The sequence below is a fragment of the Streptopelia decaocto genome, assembly GCF_964273445.1.
Source record: "Streptopelia decaocto genome assembly, contig: HAP1_SCAFFOLD_131, whole genome shotgun sequence".
NCBI classification, from domain to species: Eukaryota; Metazoa; Chordata; class Aves; order Columbiformes; family Columbidae; genus Streptopelia; species Streptopelia decaocto.
In genome coordinates, this window is record NW_028117150.1 from 173,646 (window position 1) to 195,707 (window position 22,062).

Below are 22,062 nucleotides of genomic sequence, written 5' to 3' on the forward strand. Positions count from 1 at the left end.
TTCTAGGGTAAGACAAAGCACTACAGGAGACTTGGACCTTAAGAAAGCACAACACAGAAAAATAATTACATTATTTCAAAGCTGTCACTCTCCCCAGTTTTTTTCCTCTCAGATTTGGCTTGGTTGTTTTTTTTTTCCTTTTCTCTTCCAGAAAGTATTAAAGTATTTGACAAGAATTTATACCTTATATTCTATTGTAATACCTTAATAAGGTGTGCCAGAGAAAGAGATGCAGGAGAGTCATTGATCTGTTCACAAAAAATTAGACACATGTTCAATTGTACATTCAAGACAGAGCGTAGTAACAGTGGAACAGCGGGACAGCAGCACAACAAATCTGTAACAAATTCCAGTGTTGTTGTCTTACTGTTCCACAATTATGGACGAACTTTCCAGTGATTTATTCCTATCAGACTAACTTCTGCTTTGAAATACATACAGAAACATGGAAAAAAGCCAAATAAACTGTATTTATGAAGACTGATTTTGTGTTGATACACATGCTAGTAAAAAAAAAAAAAAAAAAAAAAGAGAGAGAGAGAGAAAAATAACTGTTTTCAAGAAATAAAAACTCATCTGTTTTAGTTGCAATACAATAAATGCAATTTACGTTAAAATAAAGACAAAATATAAAAACCAAGTGAGCGACACACAGTATTCGACAAAAGCGGCAAATCCAGATCCAGATCCAGACCAGTCAAGTGTTTCCTTGTGTTTCTCATTTATACAATATTTTAGTAGCAGAATAAGTGTTTGCAAACCTGAAGAAAAACACCACACCTTTCCCAAATGTAAATTCATAGTTGTGTAGCAACGATATTTAAATTCACAGCAATCTATTAAAGACATTTTTTTACTCAGAGGGGCCCCAACAAAATCACTGCAATTACACAGTTTTAGGAACAAATCCCCAAGTACTTAAGGGCACAACAAGGAAGCACAGAGCTGCACAGAGCTGTCCTCACAACAATGGCATGACTCACTTTTTACCTTGTTGAGTCCAATATTTTAAACATTTACTGCAAAAAATCTTTGTAAGGAACAGAAGCCATGGGAAGGGACCCAGGAGCCCCTGACGTGTCCTGCCCCAGAAACCTCCCAGGCTTCCCCCGCTCCTCCGCACACTCAGCAGTTCCGGGTCCCGGGGTGGGCTGACACCCACCACCTCTCCTCTAGGATCACATGGAGCCACCAAAGGCCACCCCAGCCCCTGCGCGGGCCCTGGCCGAGCTGACACTCACCCTGCAGATGGTGCGCAGGGTCTGGCCGCTCCCCGCCCGGCTCAGCGTCCTGCGCAGGGCCAGCAGCGTCGCTCCCGCGAAGGGGACACAGCGCAGGGCTGCAGAGAAGGGACAGAGGGACCCAGAGGGTCAGTGGCACACAGGGGACACCAGGGTCCACTCTGGCAAGGCTGGAGCTGCTGGGATGTGTGGGATGTGTCTGAGGGTGTGGGGAGGGTGCGGGGAAGCCCTGTGGGGATAGAGGTGGGACAGAGACCCTGTGGGTTTGTCTCCAGTGGGTTCCTACAGTTCAAGCACCAGGACTGGGCTGGTGAGGCAGAGCTGCTGGCCAGTCCTGGCACCAAGCGAGGAGGCGCGGCAACTCCAGAGTCCCCCCGAGTTCAAGACGGGGCATTTAGGGAGGGGGGATCCCTTCTCCTTATTATCACAGACCCCTGCCAAAACCAGGAGGCTGCATGTGCCGTACCATAGCTGCCAGCCATCTTGCCCAAGGTGATGAGCACAGCCTCATCAGGGACCTTCCCCACCACCTTCAGGTGGCTCTGGAGCTCAGCCATGATGAAGTGGGAGCGGGCCAAAGCCACCAAGAAGTCACTGGCGGCCATCTTCACATCATCCATCACACCCTGAAAAAGCGCCGCATAGAATTACAGAATCATCTTGGTTGAGAAAGCCCCTCAAGATCATTGAGTCCAACTGTTAACTCAACCCTGGCACTAACCCATGTCCTGAGAACCTCATGTCCGTCTGTCCAGCCCTCCAGGGCTGGTGACTCCAGCACTGCCCTGGGCAGCCTGTTCCAATGCCCCACAGCACTTTGGGGAAGAAATTGTTCCCCAGATCCAACTTCAACCTCCGCTGGCGCAACTTGAGGCCGTTTCCTCTGCTCCTGGCGCTTGTTCCTGGGGAGCAGAGCCCGACCCCCCTGGCTCCAAGCTCCTTTCAGGCAGTTCAGAGATCAGAAGGTCTCCCCTCAGCTCCTGTTCTCCAGCTGAACCCCCCAGGTCCCTCAGCCGCTCCATCACACTTGTGCTCCAGCCCCTCACCAGCTCTCTTGCTCTTCTCTGCACACTCTCCAGTAGCTCAAGGCATCAAGCAAAGTCTCCAAACGCTTGGGTCACCGAGATGAACAGCACCTCCCGCGATGCTGCCGGATGGAGCAGCTGCCACGGCACCAACCGCAGCGACCGCACAAACGGCACCGACTGCACTGGCCGCACCAACCGCCGCCGCTCCGTGTCCTGTGGCTGTGACAGCAGGGGCCCTCGCATCCCCGGCCCCAGTGCGCGCGGGCCTGGTGGCCATGGCTGCAGCGTCCCGGTCCCCGGGCAGCCCCGGCCTTCCCCGCAGCAGCCCTTCCCTTCCCTTCCCTTCCCTTCCCTTCCCTTCCCTTCCCTTCCCTTCCCTTCCCTTCCCTTCCCTTCCCTTCCCTTCCCTTCCCTTCCCTTCCCTTCCCTTCCCTTCCCTTCCCTTCCCTTCCCTTCCCTTCCCTTCCCTTCCCTTCTTCCCCTCTCGCCGGTGCTGGGAAATGGAGTCCAGCTCCGCTGGCCCTGGGGGAGTTTCAAACCTCTTTGCAAAGCCCACACACCTCATGGCTTAAAACACCGAAACCTTCTGCATGGGCTTTGCCAAGCCTGCTGTCTGAGTGTGTCCACTCCAGTGCAGAGCAGCTGCTAAGCCTGGAGAGAACTACGGAATTTTGCTTGGGCTGGAGAAGTCCCACACTGTCAAAATAAACTCACGTAGCTGGAAAGGATGAGAGCCCCCAAGCTCATCCATCTTCTCCCATGTCTGCTCTGTCTGATTTCAGAGTGGGAAAAGCAGTGTCCTTTCCTTCTGGGTGTCTCCATACTGCCTGTCAGGCACCTGGCAGCATGGAGAGCCACCTTCAAGATGCTGATTTAGGCAAGATGGCCCAAAACACCCAGCAGAAGCTCTTCCTTCGGTTTTCTCCTCAGTGCTTTTCTGCCATGCCCAGGAGGGGGTGCTCTCAGACAACTTCAAACGTGCTTTGCACACCCTCATAAAAACAACCACAACAAACTCCAGGCTGCACTGAAAAAAGCCCTGAGACGGCCGCTGCAGAGCTGCCACGGTCTGGAGCTGCTCGTGCCCACCAGCTGGGATGTTGCCTCTTCCCCACGAGGGTGGACGGGAACCGCTCATCCTCCAGATGATCAGAAATTTCAGTCCGGTCACTGGACGCTGTGGGGTTTGTGAAGGGACCTGCCCAGTACCTGGCGTCACAGCCCCGACCCGCTCCTGCCCGCCTGCTGCTGGCAACAAACCCTCCCCGGAGTGACCCCAACCTGGCCTGAGCCTGGGAGGCCCCATCCTGACACCAAATGTTGGGCGTTTGTCCCATCCAGTCCCTGCAGGACCACACAGCCCCATGGCCAGCAGGACCAGGGCAGTGACTGACCCATGGACTGGGCGCTGGGGAGGCCAAACCTCAAATCCTGGGGGCAGTTTTGGGCCCCTCATGCCAAGAAAGCCCTTGAGGTGCTGGAGCGAGTGGAGAGAAGGGAACGGAGCTGGTGAGGGGCTGGAGCACAAGTGTGATGGAGCGGCTGAGGGATCTGGGGGGTTCAGCTGGAGAACAAGAGCTGAGGGGAGACCTTCTGATCTCTGAACTGCCTGAAAGGAGCTTGGAGCCAGGGGGGTCGGGCTCTGCTCCCCAGGAACAAGCGCCAGGAGCAGAGGAAACGGCCTCAAGTTGCGCCAGGGGAGGTTGAGGTTGGATCTGGGGAACAACTGCTTAACAGAAAAGGTTGTCGGCCACTGGGACACCAACGCCTCTGGCTGCCATTTTCCCAGGCTCCCTTGAGCCCTGTTCTGGGGAACACAGCACAGAAACCCAGCAGTGTCAGCAGAAAAGGTTGCTGGGGTTAGGGATTTGGGGCCCTTCACGAAATCGGGATGTTCCCCATGGTTTTTGCTGCCATGTTGTGCTGCAGTTTGGGTTTTTTCCTCCAAAAACCGGGCTCCTAGAGGGCTGGAATGGCAGAGGGGTTGGTGCTATTAACAAGAACAAGTGTGGGTCAGCTTCTTGCTCTGCAACAACACATCCTGGAGCAACACGGAAAGGAAAGGCTCAATGAAAGGAGCACTGAATCCTTGATTTGAGTTCATTTAATGATTTTTCCAGGATCTTACAGCCATGCAGTTGGCACGGTGCTGTGCGCAGAGTTTGCAGGTGGAGCTGCCCCACCACCCGGGACCGCTCGGTGGGTCACGGACCAGAGAATCCCAAGTGGGTGATGGAGAGGACGCTCGGCGCAAAGCACCTCTGCCCCGAGATGCCAACACAAGGCAGGAGGGTCCGTCCTCCTGTCCCACCACCCTGTGGGGGCCACAGTCCCCAGAGTGAAAATATGGGAAGAACAAGCCCAGCCCTTCCTGCCAGCGCAGAGCAGAGCACCTCGAGGGGAGGCCCGGCCATAGTAAATGCCGTACGTGGGCTCCTTGGTGTTTCAGTATCTGTCCAGGTACCTCAGGGGCTGGTGGCGTGGGAACTTCACCTGGGGAGGATGGTAAACGGGCGGCCGCACAAATTCAAACACAAGCTCTCTCCTATCTGTAAAAGGGTGACACAGAGCGATAGCGAGACGGTGCAGATCCAAACCCCAGGCCCTCAGACGGTGCAGATCCGAACCCCAGGCTCTCCCCGCCACTAACAAGGGCCCTCGGCATCGACCAGGGCCGGTCGAGCACGCCCTGGTGAAGGCTCTCGGTGTTATTTGAAAATGCTCATTCAAAATGGGCTTTTAAGAGGTTGCTTCCTCAGACTGCTGTTAGTCTGGGGAAGGACGGCTCCATAAGCGCCCAGTCTGTGCTGTAACAGCTCCCAGACCAGTGCCGGGACCCAGCAGGAGCCCACGGGCACAGCTCGTTCACCAGCCCTGTGCCTTCCCCCAGGGCTGCGTCACGGCTCCCCAGCCCCCCGCACGGGCCATTTCTCACTGAGGAGCTGATGGGAGACCCAGGTAACGCAGCTGTCCCACTGGCACTGTTGAAACGCCAGCCCTGCCGGGGTCATGGCATCCTCGTGCTCTCTGTACAAGTCAAACGTGCTCAAGGTTCACATCTTGAGCCTGTGGCTGGAAACAAGACACAAGGACAAGAGCTGAGGTGATTCTCTTCTCTTGCAGCACTCTGGCAGGCAACTACTTCCCCACAGCACCCCAGAGTCTGTAAAACAGAGGTGGAAAAGGAAGGCACATTGAAACTTCTCCCAGCTTCTCCAGCCCTCTGCACTTTTCTGCTCCAGGCAGGAAAAAAACCCACTTTCTTAATGGCCTGGTTTAACGCAACAGGACAGCACAGTGCTTGCAGGGCTGGGATTGCGGCTTCAGGCGACACACAAACTCAGAGCAGCGCTGGACAACCCTGCAGACTCCAAGGAACTTGCTCTCCTCCAGCAGTAACGACCTTGTCATCAGGACACGCCAGAACAGCCTGGCCAAGAGAGCGTGAACCGCCCAGCAACAGCCCCAGTGACCAGGGCCTGGGCCCAACACCCTCGCTGGAATCGATGGGGCGGTTCTGGCTTGAAGAGCAGGAAGATGAAGCGATGGCAGCCAGTGCCCATGGCGGGGAAGGGGGGCAGGTGATGGCAGATCTCCTTACTCAACTGCATGTCGTTGCCTGGGATGTTCGTCCTGAACACGCACAAGTTTACTTCACTATATTCATTTCCCTCCCTTAGGGCCAGCAGATTCCCCCAGGATTGCACATCACTCTGGGCTACGTTGTAACGTAACCTACGCCCTGTTTGACAAGCAAACAGACAGCAGAGGCTGCTTTCACTGGGAAAAAAACATCACACTCAGCGTTTTGAAAGCCAAACAGCAGCAACACCTGAACTCCTGCGTCTTTAGCAGGACCCAGAACATGGGCGTGAAGAAGCCACTGGCAGGAGCACCAGAGAACCACAGAACAGTCTCAGCAAATCCGTATTCCCGAGCTCTGTTGAAGGAGTTTCTGCCCACTCCGCTGGGGCTTTCCCCGAGCCCAGCAGCCGGCTCTGCCGTGCGGTACTCACTCCAGCCAGTGCAGGTACTCCGAGTGCGCGTCTCTTCAGCGTCCATCTGCAACAGAGAAAGCCGACTTCGTGATAGGATCACAGAATCGTTTGGGTTGGAAGAGACCCTCAAGATCATCGAGCCCAACCATAACCCAACTCTGGCATTACCCCATGTCCACAAGAACCTCATCTACACGTCTTTTAAACTCCTCCCGGGATGGTGACTCCATCACTGCCCTGGGCCGCCTGTTCCAGTACTCTACAACCCTTTCCAGGAAGAAATGTTTCCTGCTATCCAATCTGAACCTCCCCTGGCACAACTTGAGGCCGGTGTTTGCATCAACCCCAAAGTGAGAACGCCCAGACCCGCTTTGAACCAACGGGGCAGCTCAAGACCACCCAGCAATCCTTTCCTAGCAGAAGAGTAACTCGTTCTTATAGGACTGAGCTTCAAATGAGAACTCAACAGTGGTAATTTCAAGATTGGTCAGCTGCTTCACCGTGCCTCAGTTTCCCAGAGCAAGCAGTGGCAGCGAATGCACCTGCCAGGCAGACTGCTGAGGGAGAGGAGTCTGGGGGGAAACAGAAGACGGGAGTCAGGGAATTGCTTCCACTACACTGCGACACCGGTCCTGTCTCATCTCTCAACTGCTAGAGCTTTGGGGAGGCTACAATCTTTCCTGCGTATGTAACATATCCCTACTCAGATGATACGGCATCGCCTCTGCCTGTGCAGCCAAAAGAAACAGCAGCAAACAAGAGCAGAGGGAAACCATCCTGTTTAAACACGTTCTTTGTAAAGAACCTGCTACTCACCTGGATTTGTGAGCAGCACAGTCCGCAGGGAGCCTTTATCTGCCTCGGATGACACTGCGGGAGCACTGGAAGCCTAAATGAGCAACAAAACAGAATGTCTGTCACTGAAACAACACGTTCCATTAAGATCAGGTCATGATTTCCAAGGCAAAGAACACAAACCGGTCACGGGCACGGCCAGGACCCAGCACAGACCAGGCATGGCCGCGACACCAAGTCATCCAGCTCCACCGGAGAGCCCCCAGAGCCTTAAGAAACATCAGCCTGCTGACAGACAGCCATCCTGTTGCAACGCTCTGTCTTTATCACATCCAAGAAACAAGTTTGGATCATCACAGAGGAAATACCCTTCTAAACAAAATCCCCCGGGGCAGACAATGCCCATGAGGAGCTTCTGAGAAAAACAGAGGCTTCCCGTGGGGCCGAGGCTGTGCCCCGCTCCCCCCCCACTCCTCTGACGGAGTCACCGTGCTCCCATAGCAGACCGGCACGGCGTGCTCGTCTTCCTGGCTGTACTGCACCCTCAAGGTGACCCGGGGGGAACGTGGGCCCTCGGAACAAGTCACGAAACACCGCGCAGTGCTCGGCCACGCGCTGCTTGTGGAACGGGCCGCTGCTCTTCTCCCACTCAGCTCTGACCTCGTCGAGGGGGATCAGCGCTGCTAGGAGAGGGAAACGCTGGAGGTGACACCGGGGGACCCAGCGCGGCCAGGGCAGGGAGGGGGTGGCGGGGCACAGACCTGTCCGGAGCCGCGCTGCTCTTTCCAGCTCGGCATTCTGATGGCTCTCCCTCGGGATCTTCTTTCTTGCCTTGATTTCCTTTGCCCGCAGCAGCTTCTCGTGCGGCAGGCTGATGTCGGTCTTTGGCTCTTCAGACAGGGGTGAAAAAAACACATACGTGAAAAATTCAAATACCCAAAACACCCAAACACAAAACGCCTGCAGAGCGTTAGAGAGGCTGTGAAAGAGACGCAAACTCCAAGAGAGCAGAGACTCAAATCTACCACCTCTGCCTTCCCTCGGCACCTCCACGCATCTGCCGCCTCCTCCTCCCCCAGCTCATCGCACCCCCAGAGCCAGCGCTTTCCCAGCCCAGGAGCAGCTCTGCTCTCTGCAGCCAAACTGGGTTATTTGCTGCAGGTGGCCTAAAGCTCTGGTTCCTGCTCTGGTTCCTCTGACACTACTGGGTTTAGGACAAGATGAAACGGCCTCAAGTTGTGCCAGGGGAGGTTGAGGTTGGATCTGAGGAACAATTTCTTCCCCAAAGGGCTGTGGGGCATTGAACAGGCTGCCCAGGGCAGTGATGGAGTCACCATCCCTGGAGGGCTGGACAGACGGAGATGAGGTTCTCAGGATATGGGGCAGTGCTGGGGGTGGGTTATGGTTGGACTCAATGGTCTTGAGGGTCTTTTCCAACCAAATGATTCTATGATTCCAAGGAATCACTTCTCTACTCTGCTCCACATCTCTTGGCAGGTCCTGGCCAGCCTCCCTCCTCCCAGAACTGCCATCCGGTTCCCTGAAACATTTGCTCTCTGCAAACTTCTACATCAGAAAAGGGCCAACCTTGTGCCAAAGCCCCTCATCAGCTCTTTCCAGAGCACAGTTTGGGGCAAAATGCAGCCCCAGCAACAGCTGCCTTGACCTCCAAACCCCGCACAGCGCAGCCCCCTGGGTGAGTACCTGGCTGGGGCTGTTGTGCTGCCGGGCCGTCTGCCCCCAGCGCAGCTCCCTGCTCTCCTCCGCCAGCCTCAAGGACCGACTGAAACTGCGGGATTTTTCCAGCGCTTCTAAGTTGCCGACATCAATATCCTCGTTGGGCATTGGCCCCAGCGGGGCTGCCCGCGTGAGAGCGCAGCTGGGAATGGAGAGTGAAGAGAAGCTGCTCAATTCATGTACAGTGTGATTCACTTACAAAAGACGCACCCATTGTAAATGCTTTCAGAGAACCTGCAAAACGAGGGGAGGATGATTCACAGAATCACAGAATGCCAGGGATCCTGAGGGACCTTGAAATCTCATCCAGTGCAATCCCCCCATGGAGCAGGAACACCCAGATGAGGTTACACAGGAAGGTGTCCAGGCGGGTTGGAATGTCTGCACAGAAGGAGACTCCACAACCCCCCTGGGCAGCCTGGGCCAGGCTCTGCCACCCTCAGCAGGAACAAGTTTCTTCTCATATTTAAGTGGAACCTCCTGTGTTCCAGTTTGCACCCATTGCCCCTTGTCCTGTCACTGGTTGTCACCAGCAGAGCCTGGCTCCATCCTCCTGACACTCCCCCTTTCCATATTGATCCCCAGGAATGAGTCCCCCCTCAGTCTCCTCTTGTCCAGCTCCAGAGCCCCAGCTCCCTCAGCCTTTCCTCACACGGGAGATGCTCCACTCCCTCCAGCATCTTGGTGGCTGCGCTGGACTCTCTGCAGCAGTTCCCTGTCCTGCTGGAACTGAGGGGCCACAACTGGACACAAGATTCCAGGTGTGGTCTCCCCAGGGCAGAGCAGAGGGGCAGGAGAACCTCTCTGACCTACTGACCACCCCCTTCTAACCCACCCCAGGTCCCATTGGCTTCCTGGCCACAAGGGCCCAGTGCTGGCTCATGGTCACCCTGCTGTCCCCAGGACCCCCAGGTCCCTTTCCCCTACGCTGCTCTCTAATAGCTCATTCCCCAGCTTACACTGGAACCTGGGGTTGTTCCTGCCCAGATGCAGGACTCTCCCAGTGCTGCCCAGCGCTGATGAAATAAAGAATGCCGCCGCACAGCAGCATCACTCTGCTGTTCAGTCGGTCTCTTCGCTTCCAGGGAGTTCCCGCTTTCTCCGGAGCGCAAGAGACGGGGCCGAGAGAGCCCGGGCAGAGCCGGAGCCAGCCCCGCCTCCCCGAGCCGGCCCCGCCAGGAGTTCAGCCGCCCGAGCGCTCTCCCCGCCACGCCCCAAGCGGCTCCCGCTGCCCCCGGGGGAACCGGGGCTCCCGGCCCGGACTCACCGGCCGTGCCGAACGCCGCCCGCTCCGGACGCCGCACAGCGCCGCGTCGGCAGGGGCACCGCCATGCTGCGCGCCGCCCGCACCGGAAGGGCCCGTTACCATGGCGACAGGGGCCGCGCCGCGCGGGGTCTGGCCTGGAAGGCCCCGCAGCCGTAGCAACGGGTCTGTCCACCGCAGCGCCGGGCTGGGAATGCCCCCTGCCCTAGCAACGGGGCTGTTTAGCGCGGAGCCTGCCTAGAAACGTCCCCACAGCCCCGCGGGACGGGCTCTGCCCTCCCCGGGAACCCCTCCCCACCGCCGGCCTTGCTGCTCCGAGCGGGCAGAGCCCGCGGGAGGGACCGGAGCGGCCCCGCTGTCACCCTGGGGTAGCAGGACGGGAGGTGAAGCCCAAAACAACAGCCATGTTTTTTTCAGAAATCAGCCCGGAAAGGAAAAGCTGCCGTTGCCTGTGGGCTGTGGAACATCCTGGGGTGCTGGGGACCCGCAGTGCACAGTCACAGAGTCACAGAATCCCAGGCTGGGGGGGCTGAAGGGACATCTGCAGAGCCCCCAGTCCAACCCCTGCTCACAGGGTCACAGAGCAGATCACCCCGGGAAATGCACGGGGAGGAAACACAGCCTGGACACTTCACTGGGATTGCTGTTTTCTGGAAGATGGCCTTTGAAAACCAGAAGAACATCCCAGAACTATCTCCAGACCCAAGGACCTGGGGCAACTGATTTCCGCCCTCAAATTCTGGCTTCATCCTTCCAGGTCAAACTGGCGGTTTCTCCAACCACCGCGTGTGGTTTTTCGGCTCCAGAGAAGGACGAGTATTTCCTTCCCAGCTCCATCAGCAAAGCAGTGCCACACGCGGATTCATGCGCACAAACTGTCACAGAAATGTTCTTGACCCCAGGTTCCCTGTATCAGAGTCTCAGACGTTTGCGCTTTAAAAAGATACTTTAATTATAAGATAAAAAACAACTTAAAAGGTACAGCAAAGAAACAGTCCAGGCTGGGGGCCTCTCAGGGGAGGGAACACAAGGTGAAAGAGACTTGGGCTTCTAAACCCATTTCTCTCAGAAACCCTCTAAGAAATGGTGGTCAGGGGCAGGGAGAGTGGCCGGGACGCTGGTAGAGGTGAAGTGCAGTAGGGCCCTTTCCTCGGGATCTCCAGAAATAACTGCGTAACCTCAAAAAAATCGTGGTCCAGAGAAGGGCAGAAGGATGGACGGATGCTGACAGACGTGAAGTGTTGTATGGCGCTTTCTTCAGGGACTCCAAGAAGATCTTTTCTAAGTCATCATCCCCCTGAGAAGAGGGGAAGGATGTGTGGGAATGATCCCAGAAAGTGCCGCAGAAACAGGGTCACAGTCCAGGTGTTGCTCACCAACGAGAGAAGCATCCCAAAGCCTCCCTCGTGCCGTGTCCCCATGAAGGGGACCCCTCCCCGTGCTCCTCCAGAGCCCAGAGCCTCGCAGTCTGAGCAAGACCCGCAGGGGAAGCCGCTAAGGGTGTCCCTGCCTGGGGAAAGACCCAGCGGGGACCTGGCGGCACAGGACGGGGACAGCACAAAGCCAGGGCAAGTGGGCTTTAAACCCCTCCTCCTGCCCCCTCCAGAGACAGATTTACCCTTCTGTTCTCCCTGTTTTGTTAATCTTTAAGTTAATCTTTAAGTTTAAGCAAAGAGGAGGAATTAGCCCCAAGGTTTCCCAGAGACCCTTACAAACTGCATACCAGGGCACCTCAGGAGACTTGTCTGTAAGGAAAATGCCAAGATTCATCTCAGAAGTATAATAATTTCAAAAGACTTTTATGGGGGCCATAAACAAAACATGCCACTATATACAGGGATTTTCCAGCACTAGTCCCGTGCCTGTTTTCCACCCACAGATTCACATGAAAATCTCAGGAGCCTGTAGAGGACATCCTGTAGTGGCTATTAGGCAACTATGCAGTAGCTTTTTGTACTATGTTTATTTTGGGTGGAAAAGGCCATGTCATACAAGCAGTGACAAAATTACAATCCGAAAATTTTGTCAGTACAACTATTCTTACACTAGTGACTCTTTCTGGAATAGGTGACTTGGCCAAAAATGACAACACATCCCATCTCTGCCCATCATATCCCTGTTAGCACATGTCAGCTCTGTAACGCAGGCTCTGTTGGCTGAACTACAAGCATAGGTTTTCTATTACAGAACACAACCCTGATACAAACCTGCCATCAGCTTAGAAGTAAGAAACTGTAAAGGTAAAACCAATCCCTGAAGTGTCTAGAGCTCTTTGTTTCTTTTAATTTCCCTAACGGTACCAGATAAACTTTGGAAGTAGCTACAGGGAAAAAAAAGGTAGACTAAAAGGCTCCCAGTTTAAATTGTCAACATCTGGATTCCTCTGGCAGGGATATGACATTTGCAGAGCACTCCCAAAACTGGAGGTCATTCAGTTGGAAGCTTTTGCATGTGAGAAGAAAACTTCTCCACACTTCTATTTGAGAAAAAACTATGTCACTATTTATTTTATTTAAGACAAGGGCTTAGCTTTATCTTCCAGGCCAAGCACCAAGCTTCTCATCAACTTGTGCCTCTCAAAGTTCCTCCTGCAATTACAGTTAATAAATACAGTTACGAGCGCCGACCTCCGGGGACGCGTGCATTTATCAGACCAAAACAAACCCGGGCCCGCCCAGCAGCTTAAGGGGGTATGGGCTTAAACTCTGCCAGGGGAAATTTAGGCTGGATATTAGAAAGAAATTCCTTACAGAGAGAGTGGTCAGGCATTGGAATGGCTGCCCAGGGAGGTGGTGGACTCGCCGTCCCTGGAGGTTTTGAAACTGAGATTGGACATGGCACTTAGTGCCATGATCTAATGAACGGACTAGAGTTGGACCAAGGGTTGGACTCGATGATCTCTGAGGTCTTTTCCAACCCAGTCGATTCTGTGATTCTGTGATTCTGTGAAATCAGACACTGTTCCCTCTGTGTCCCCAATGTTGAAAGAACAACTTAGTTAAACTGCTTCAATAATCCACTCCAGTCATCAAAGAATGTCCAATTGCAGTAAAAGCCAAAACCCTTCAGGACGGCACCAGCCACAAAGCCAGGAGTTGATGTGCATTATACATTTCTGGCTGCCCCCTCTCCTCCGAATGGTAGAATGGAGGAGAAGATGACTTGGGCACCACTTTAATTCACTGACACCCCCAGAGCTTTAGAGTCTTCCTTGATTCTACCCAGGTTCCGCCTTGCAGTGCCATTCCTGCCCACATGGAAGAGTGGCTGTGCTGTACAGGGGCAGAGCGAGATCAGAGCCTGCAAAAGGATGGCCATGGACAGGGAGGTAAACTTCAGCTACTGCAGGAACCAGCTGGAGAACAACATTTCTGAGGGGTGAGGATGGCTGCCGCGCGTGACGGGGCAGTTGGGAAGAACCGCTCAAGGCAGCACCGAAGTATAACTGGTTGGGATTATGAATTTGGTGCAAAGGCAGGTTAGTACATCCACAACCACCATTGAGAGGGGGTCATCCCCATCCCTGCTGCTCAGCTGACACCAGAGTGCCCATGCAACCGAGGTGTGATGTCACGGCCCGTGTTCCATCTGCAGTGCTGCTGCCCAGCAACGACCACAACACAGTGACCCTCTCCAGCTCTCAGCACTGCCCGCCTTGTCTGCTCCTCCTGCTTTCTTCCCACTTACCCTGCTCCCAGTCCAGCCCTTCTCTCCCGTTCCCAGTGCCTTGAGCACATAACCCAGGCAGTGCTACAGGCCCAGGGAAGAGTGTCTGGAAAGCTGCCTGGTGGAAAAGGACCTGGGGGTGTTGGTAAATAGCAGGTGAATATGAACCAGCGTGTGCCCAGGTGGCCAAAAAGGCCAACAGCTTCCTGGCTGGAATAGTGTTGCCAGCAGTGACCATCCCTGTACTGGGCACTGGTGAGGCTGCATCTTGAATCCTGGGGTCAGTTCTGCCCCCTCACGACACGAAAGACCTTGAGGTGCTGGAACAAGCTCAGAGAAGGAAATGGAGCTAGTGAGGAGGCTGAAGCACAAGTGTGATGGGGAGTGGCTGAGAGACCTGAGGGTGTTTAGCCTGGAAAAAAAGACACTGAGGGGAGACCTCATTGCTGTCTACAACATAGAGGATGTTGGTCTCTTCTCCCAAGTAGCAAGTGATAGGGTGAGAGGAAATGGCCTCAAGTTGTGCCAGAGAAGGTTCAGATTGGATATTAGGAGGCATTTCTTCATGGAAAAGGTTGTGAAGCAGTGGAACAGGCTGCTCAGGGAAGTGGTGGAGTCACCATCCCTGGAGGGGTTTAAAGGATGTTTAGTGGATTTCTTAGGGACATGGTTTAGTGCTAGAGTTGGGGTATTGTTGGACTCGATGATCCTGAGGGTCTCTTCCAGCTTAAATTATTCTATAATTCTATTGAAAAATCAAATTCAGGGCAGTTATTCCCTTTAATGCCAATTACAGGCCTGCAGTGTTACGTGAGGTGCCAAGGCTCTCACATACAGACAATGCACTTGGAAGGCACAGCCAGGACAAGCTGCAGCCTGTGCTGTTTGACATCCATGGAGTAACCACCAAGGCGTGTGGGACAAGTCACACAGCTTGGGGTGCTGCCATGGGTGGGTACAGGCTTTTCAGGAGAGATGGGCTGGAAGGATCAGGAGTGGGATTCCCTCAAAGCGAAGAAGTTGCTTGGATCTATGGAGCTCCTTTATGTGGTATCATGGGTTTTCATTGTGAGTGAGAGTACCAATGACAAGGCCCTGGGGCTGTGGGGGCAGATGGCCATGTCCCCCGATCTGGTGCCACTGATAGTGGGGCACAGCACTCAGGGAGAGGCAGCAGGATAAGGAGGAGAAAGCAGCACTGAAAGACTGTGCTAGGGAAATTGGAAATTCTTCCCTTTTTTTGAATAAACTCTTGATGGAACCTGCTACTGCTGCCATTGTAGTGGCCTCTTTCTGGGCTCAGGAGAGTCCTGGAGGCTGGGGCACCTTTTCTTCAAGGGGCACCGGGGACTCTCTGGGCGAGTGGCCCCTGCCCTGGCCAGAAGTGGAGGGACTGTGGCTGCAGCAGTCCAGGGAGAGTCCAGACCTTGAGAAACTTTGGGGTTCCACCATCAGGAATATCATAATTTTAAAAGGTTAAGTGGCCAGTTCTGTATTGGGGCAGGAGAATAACCCCATCCATCAGGACAGAGCAGGACCTGACACGCTGAGCAGTGACCCTGAGGAGAAGGGCCTGGGCACTACAAGGTCCCCACACCAGCCCGTGGTGCACGCTCACCATGAACAAGGCAGCTGCACACGGGGCTGCATGAGGAGGAGCGTGGGAACCCAGACCCCTGGAGTTCTCACCCCATTCGGTTCAGCGCTGGTGTGACCCACACACACGGGTGTGTGCCAGTGTGCGGCTTCCCAGGTTGGAGCAGCAGGGAGGAACTGCAGAGTGCAGGGCTGTGCCAAGGCAGGTTCAGGACCTTGTGCACATGGTGTGAGGTGCTGAGGGACCTGGGATGCTTTGGCCCAGCAGCGCTGGGGAGGCTGCAGCAGTGCAGGAGTAGCCTGAGAGTGCTTGAAGGGCGGCTTCAGAGGTGGTGGAGGTTTCTTCATAGTGGGAAAGAGCATGAGAAAGAACTAATGGCACAAAGTGCAGCTGGGGAGGTCCAGGCTGGACATGAGCAGAAAGGAATGTGAGTGGAAGGGCACTGCTGTGGGGGAGCAGGTCAGCAGAGGGAGTCTGCATCAGCCCAAGGCTTTGTGCTTCAAGGACCAGCTGGGGAGGATGGAGAGATCTCAGCAAAGGAAGGAAGATGCTCAGACAAGAGCAAGGTGGGCAGCAGGGGGGATGTCTCCAGCCTGCAGGGAAAGAGGTGCAGGGGATGGACAGCACAGGACAGGCTGTCGTGGAGATGATCACGGGATGGAAAGAGGCTGAAAGCCCCACCAGACATGAGCTCCTTCTCCCCTTGGCTATGGCTGTTGTCTGCACCTCTGATGCCTGTGAGGAGACACCTTGTCCTTGCAGCACAGGGGCCTCATGGCCTCCTTGTCCCCAGCCAGGAACCTGAGAGGGGTGGGACCATAGTCCTGCCCTTGGCCTTGCACAGCCCCACATCACACTGTCCCAGGAAGGGCCCTGGGCAATGTGGGAGAGACAGGTTCTGACTTCCCATGGTATAAGGTCAGGGCTTGGCTTTTGGTTAAAGAAACACATCCAGGTTTCCTCAGCATCAGAGATATCTTTGCTTTTCCTGACCTCCAGTTTTCTTCTCTAACTAAGCCTGGATATTGTTTCTCAGTAGGTTCCCTCAGTGGGAAATCAACAGTACAAGAAACTTTGGAGTTTGAATCTGAATCTGACTTCTTGAGAAGTTTCTTCACCTTCCTCCAGGGTCTGAGGTCCATGGACTCAGCACCAAACCCACCAGAGGGATCATTAAAGTGCCTTGGGCTGCTCCTGTGCTGCTGAGCTGGGCTGTGCTCCTGGGACACAGGGAGCTCATGGCAGCGGCAGCGCTGCAGAGAGACAGCTCTGCCCAGGAGCAGCTCCTCTGCACACGCAGCAGGGCTGAGGGCTCTGCCTGGGGATCTCAGGAGACGAGCAAGGCAGAGAGAGATTAAAGGTGGTCAGGACTGGGAGGATGACTGAGAGCTCACTGGAGGAGAAACCTTTGCAGCCCTTGCCATGGTAAGTCTCTGGTGCAGGGCAGTGCAGCTGTAGCTCCTGGAGGCATCTCCTGAAACAGGCACAGGCACAGCTTGTGGGATCTGTAAGGACGGGGCTCTTGTCAGGCCATGTTGAACAGCTGTGAAGCCGGGTGAGCACCCAGGGGTGCCCAGGGCTGTCCTGCAGAGCAGGGTCCCTGCACCCCAGGGCTGTGCCGGGCAGGGACTCTGCCGCCTGCCAGGGTCAGCGCTCAGCCTGCCCGGGAGATCCCATGGCAGCAGCTGTGGGGGGAAGGAGCAACCCCCGGCAGGGCAGGCAGGGAGCTTGTGGGGTTGAAGGGGGCTGTGTGGGTCAGGGCTGCTCAGAGCTCCAGATCCCCCACAGACATGGCAGAGGGTCCTTCTGAACAACGACATTGAGACAGCAACAGCTGCCAGGGAAGGAGTCTGTGCTTTCAGTTTTCCACTCTTGGTTGTCTGGGTGTGCAGTGGGAGATGGGGATTTATTTCTCTCATTGGAGAAGACACTGAGACCCCAGTTCTCGTTAGGACGTGTCTGAGCTGCTCCTGAGCCCCTGCACACACAGAGCTGCCCCTGGGCAGTGCCAGGAGGTGTGAGCAGGACAGAGCTGAGCACACAGCGGGTGGGACGGGGTCTGTGACACTGACAGGGAGCAGACTCAGGGACAGAGACACAGCTGCAGGCAGCAAAGACGTGGGCAGTAAGAGTTAACGGCTTCCAGAAATGCTGGGGACAGGATTTAAAAACCTCTCTCACATCCTTTTCAGCGCAGACACATTTCCCAGTGCAACCCCTGATCTCCTCTCCTCCCCAGCAGACCTTCTGCCCCAAAGCCGTGGGGTCCAGGTCACGAGTCTCCACCTCAGCAGCTGGACCGCCAGGTGAAGGGTTCCTGCAACGTGGTACACAAAAAAGGTGCTAAAAGTACTTGCCCTCCAGTGTCATTAAGTGAGTGGCAGCAGCACAGCCGGGTCAGGAGAAGGTTCCACAGCATGCCCGTCTGCCTTTCTGTCCTTGCTTTATTTTCTGGTAGCACTGCAGTGTCCTTCCCTGTTTCTCCACCTGTCCCTGGTGCTCTTGCTCTCTGGGGTTGGGGTGGGAGTGTGGGTCACTTTTTGTTCTGACACCAGTTCAGTGGATTTTTCCCCATACGTGTTCATGGAAACCAGATGCCCAATTGCATTTTAAACTGTGATGAACTGTTTTTCTCAATTGGTAGAAAGAGAGAATGAGTGGAAACATCCCTCCATCAGGGAGGGGGTTTTCCATGAGAAACAGCATGTTTATTTTCCTCAGAGAAGTCTCCACTAACTTGTCACTGTCTTTTCCTCCTTGCACAGGTCCTCATGCCCACAGACAGCCAATGTCCAACAGCAGCTCCATCACCCAGTTCCTCCTCCTGCTATTCACAGAGACACAGGAGCTGCAGCTCTTGCACTTCTGGCTCTTCCTGGGCATCTACCTGGCTGCCCTCCTGGGCAACGGCCTCATCATCACCACCATAGCCTGGGACCAGCACCTGCACACCCCCATGTACTTCTTCCTGCTCAACCTCGCCCTCCTTGACCTGGGCTGCATCTCCACCATTCTCCCCAAGTCCACGGCCAATTCTCTGTGGGATTCCAGGGTCATTTCCTACGCAGGATGTGCTGCCCAGGTCGTCTTTTTTTGTTTCTTGCTTGGTGCAGAGTGTTCCCTTCTCACCATTATGTCGTACGACCGCTACGTTGCCATCTGCAAACCCCTGCACTACGGGACCCTCCTGGGCAGCAGAGCTTGTGTCCACATGGCAGCAGCTGCCTGGGCCACTGGGTTCCTCTATTCTCTGCTGCACAAGGCCAATACATTTTCACTGCCCCTGTGCAAGGGCAATGCCCTGGGCCAGTTCTTCTGTGAAATCCCCCAGATCCTCAGGCTTTCCTGCTCACACTCCTACCTCAGGGAACTTGGGCTTATTGTGTTTAGTGTATGTTTAGTTTTCATGTGTTTTGTGTTCATCATCCTGTCCTATGTGCAGATCTTCAGGGCCGTGCTGAGGATCCCCTCTGAGCAGGGACGGCACAAAGCCTTTTCCACCTGCCTCCCTCACCTGGCCGTGGTCTCCCTGTTCCTCAGCACTGGCACGTTTACCTACCTGAAGCCCCTCTCCATCTCCTCCCCATCCCTGGATCTGGTGGTGTCAGTTCTGTACTCAGTGGTTCCTCCAGCAGTGAACCCCCTCATCTACTGCATGAGGAACCAGCAGCTCAAGGATGCCCTATGGAAACTCATATCCTTGTGTTTTCTGAAGCAATAAACTGCCCATCTTCTTCTATACAGGAGTTTTAATGTAGCTAATTATAAGCCCAGCCTGTCAACTGGATTTTCTGGTGTTGTTGGTTATTTTCTTATTGTGATAATGTTGTCATCCCCTTTCTAATTCACTGTTGGCTTTTCTTTTATAACTGTTGGCTGCTTAGATGAGCAGCAGTGCTCTTCTTGTCTCTAAAAAGAATAAAGGGCTCTTTAGTGACTTGTTTTTCACTATATCTTTCCTGCAAGGGCTTTTTGGAGCTGCAGGGATAGTTCCTGTGCGTGGGTGGAGGGGAAAACAGCTCTGGCATGGCAGCACTGCCAGGGAGCACCAGCGCTTGTTCTTCCAGAGCTGTTCTGGCTCCACTCCCACACTCTCCTTCTCATCCCTTGTGTTGGTGCAAGGCCTGAGTGCTCTGGCAGCTTGGTCACCGTCCTGCTGTGTGTCAGTCCTGTGAGTGCAGGCAGGGACAGGCAATGGGCACTGCAGTGACAGAGCTGGCCTCACAACAGCCTTTCCAGATAGAAAGGTGATCTCCTATGGGCAGTGCATGATGGTTTATATCTTCAAGCATATGCTTATGATAGTGTCCCACAGATTCAAACCCCAGTGTACATCTGAACAGCGTGTGTGTGCAGGGCTGACACACAGCAGTGTCCTCTCACAGCCAGGCTCCTGCCAGAGACCTGCAGGACCAGCAGAGCAGGGGCTGGGCTGTGCCCCTGTGCACTGGACACCCCACAGAATCTGCCCCAGGGCATCATCATGGACGGGCCCCTCTCAACCACCATTTCCAGCCCTGACTTCTCTCCCAGCTCACAGAGATTGTTCTTCCCTCCATGGAATGACACTGAATGACTAGGTCAGCAGTCCATGTCTGCATTGTACAGATGAGATGTGAGCACGCACATCCTGGATGTGAGGTGAGATGTACCCAGGAGCACAAACAACATCAGCTATTCCTGGGGGTTCCATGAAAGCCTGTGGGACAGACAGTGTCTTGAGGTCACTTCATGTTGGCAGAATCATCCTATGGGAAACCGCCTGAATGCAGCACTGGGTTGTGCTTCCTTGAACTGAGGTCCCCGTGTCCATTCCTCATGATGTGGGACATGTCAGATGAGTGCAGAGCAGGTGACACACCACAGGGCTGAGGTGCCTCCCGTCCTTTGGAAGTGGCACCAGGAGGCCAGAGGGAAACCAAGAGTATGGCCTCTATGTGCAACAGGGAAAGATTCCCTCTCTGAACACCCCTGGGTGCAGAAGGAGTTCACGAGGCCAGCTCAGACTTGGATGGCAGACAGAACTTGACATTTCTGTGTGTGACTCCAAGAACAAACCTCAGTGGCTTGGTGATATTCATCTCAGCTGCTGGAATAGCTCATTGCAAGTGTTCCTGTTTGCTACATCACCCTTGCCCATGATCCTGGGTTGTGCTCTCAAAAGTACCAGAGCAATCAGAGAGGTTCTGGGTTCCTTGGAAAAGCAGACATCCGACCCAACTTCAAGAAGGGCTCTTTATTAAAATCCAGCCATTTTCCTCAAGAGGAGCTGCTCCTCCACCTGGTTTAGCGCCAGCAGCACAGGGCTCTCAGGCTCCATCGTGATCTTGGCCGCTTCCATGAAGAGCACACGATGACAATGGTCTCAGTTGCCAGGTAGCAGATGAAGGGTTCGCTGTCCTCCTCCAAGGGCTGAAGGGCTGCAACAGAAAGAAGCAGAGCCCAGATGAGCTCCCATGGCTGCAGAGACCCCCAGGCATCCCCTCCAGACCACGCTCCCTACTCACCGCTGCAGATCTCAGACAGACTCTCCTTGCTTGGGTCCCTCAGGTGCCGCACAGCCAGCCCTGGGCACAGAGTTCCGTCAGCCCCTGCTCCCTCCCCTCATCAGGGCTGACCCCAGGGGAGAGCAGGAGCCGAGATGCTGGGACCGAGCGAGGCGGCCACCACGGCCACCTGCATGGGCAGGGCTGGGAGGGGAGGCCAAGGCCCTGTCCGGGGCAGCCGGGGCTCTGGCAGCCACAGGGCTGCTCCTTGTGCCAGGGCAGCAGCGGGGACTGGGGCCAGGCTGCCGAAAGAGGGACCCGGGGGCTGTGACTCACCGATGAACCTCACGGCCGCCTCTCGCAAGCTGGCCTGAGCATCCCTCAGGTACGGCAGGCTCAGGCTCAAGAGCTCCTGAGCTCTGCTCCTGTCCCGCTCCAGCTGGAGAGAGCACAAGGGTGTGAGCACGTCACTGTCCCTCCCCAGCTGGCCGGACCAGTCCCTCCCCACAACAACCCACATTCCCCTTCCCCCTCGGCCATCCACGTGTTCCAGCCAGGAGCCCTGTGGGGCTGAGAGAGAGACACAGGCTGAGGGGTCCCAGGGGTGCTGAGAGCCCTCCCTCCCGCTGGCTGCGGGGCAGAGGGAAGAGCCCCTGGGGGCTCTGTTCTTGACGACAGGGAACAAGGATGCAGCTCGGGGCTGCAGCAGGACAGGCGAGGCACATCTGCAGAGCCCACAGCACAGACATGTGGGGCAGCCTCGTCCAGCCTGGGCCCTGGGCCTTGGGGGTTGTCCTCACCAAGCTCTCTCCAATCCGCCATGTCTGCTCTGTCTGCACCAGGTGTTTGAGCTGTTTCCACCTGAGCAGTTCTGCGGCACCGAGGAGGGCTTCCCTGGCAACCTACGGAACAGCAGAAGCTGGGACATGACACCATGTTCTGGGGCAGGAGACCTGGTGTCCCCCTGCTCTGTGCTTTGTTCCTGGGGTGATTCTGCCCTTAGGGAGCGGGGACGTGCCCTGGCCCAAATGCCCAGGGGTCTCTTCCCTGCATCACTGCTCGGCTTTGAAATCTGTACCTTGGCCACACTCAGCACTTGGTCACTCATGCGGAAGAAGAGAGGGAGCAGGCCAAGTCGCACTGTGTTCTTCATCTCCCTCTTGTCATTCTGCACCACCATCTTCATCAGGTCTCTGAAGAAGCTGATGGAGCTCTCTCTCAGCTGGCTCAGCTCCTGGGAGGGAGCAGCA

The 22,062-nt window shown here is 55.1% G+C and overlaps 2 protein-coding genes across 2 annotated transcripts; one reads left to right on the forward strand and one right to left on the reverse strand.

Moving 5' to 3' along the window:
• Positions 1-377: 377 nt before the first annotated feature.
• LOC309451856 (maestro heat-like repeat-containing protein family member 2B) lies at positions 378-10,283 on the reverse strand (the record flags this gene model as incomplete). The annotated part of the gene is made up of 6 exons (XM_082076562.1): positions 10,067-10,283; positions 7,824-7,952; positions 6,286-6,331; positions 1,708-1,867; positions 1,242-1,339; positions 378-503 (listed from the first exon to the last, which is right to left on the reverse strand). Exons 1-6 carry the CDS (start codon positions 10,129-10,131, stop codon positions 378-380), a joined length of 624 nt encoding a protein of 207 aa, XP_081932688.1. The 5' UTR covers positions 10,132-10,283.
• Positions 10,284-18,114: 7,831 nt separating this feature from the next.
• On the forward strand, positions 18,115-19,047 carry LOC309451857 (olfactory receptor 14J1-like; the record flags this gene model as incomplete). Its single annotated transcript, XM_082076563.1, has 1 exon — positions 18,115-19,047. The coding sequence occupies one exon, from the start codon at positions 18,115-18,117 to the stop codon at positions 19,045-19,047; it is 933 nt and encodes a 310-aa protein (XP_081932689.1).
• Positions 19,048-22,062: the final 3,015 nt, after the last annotated feature.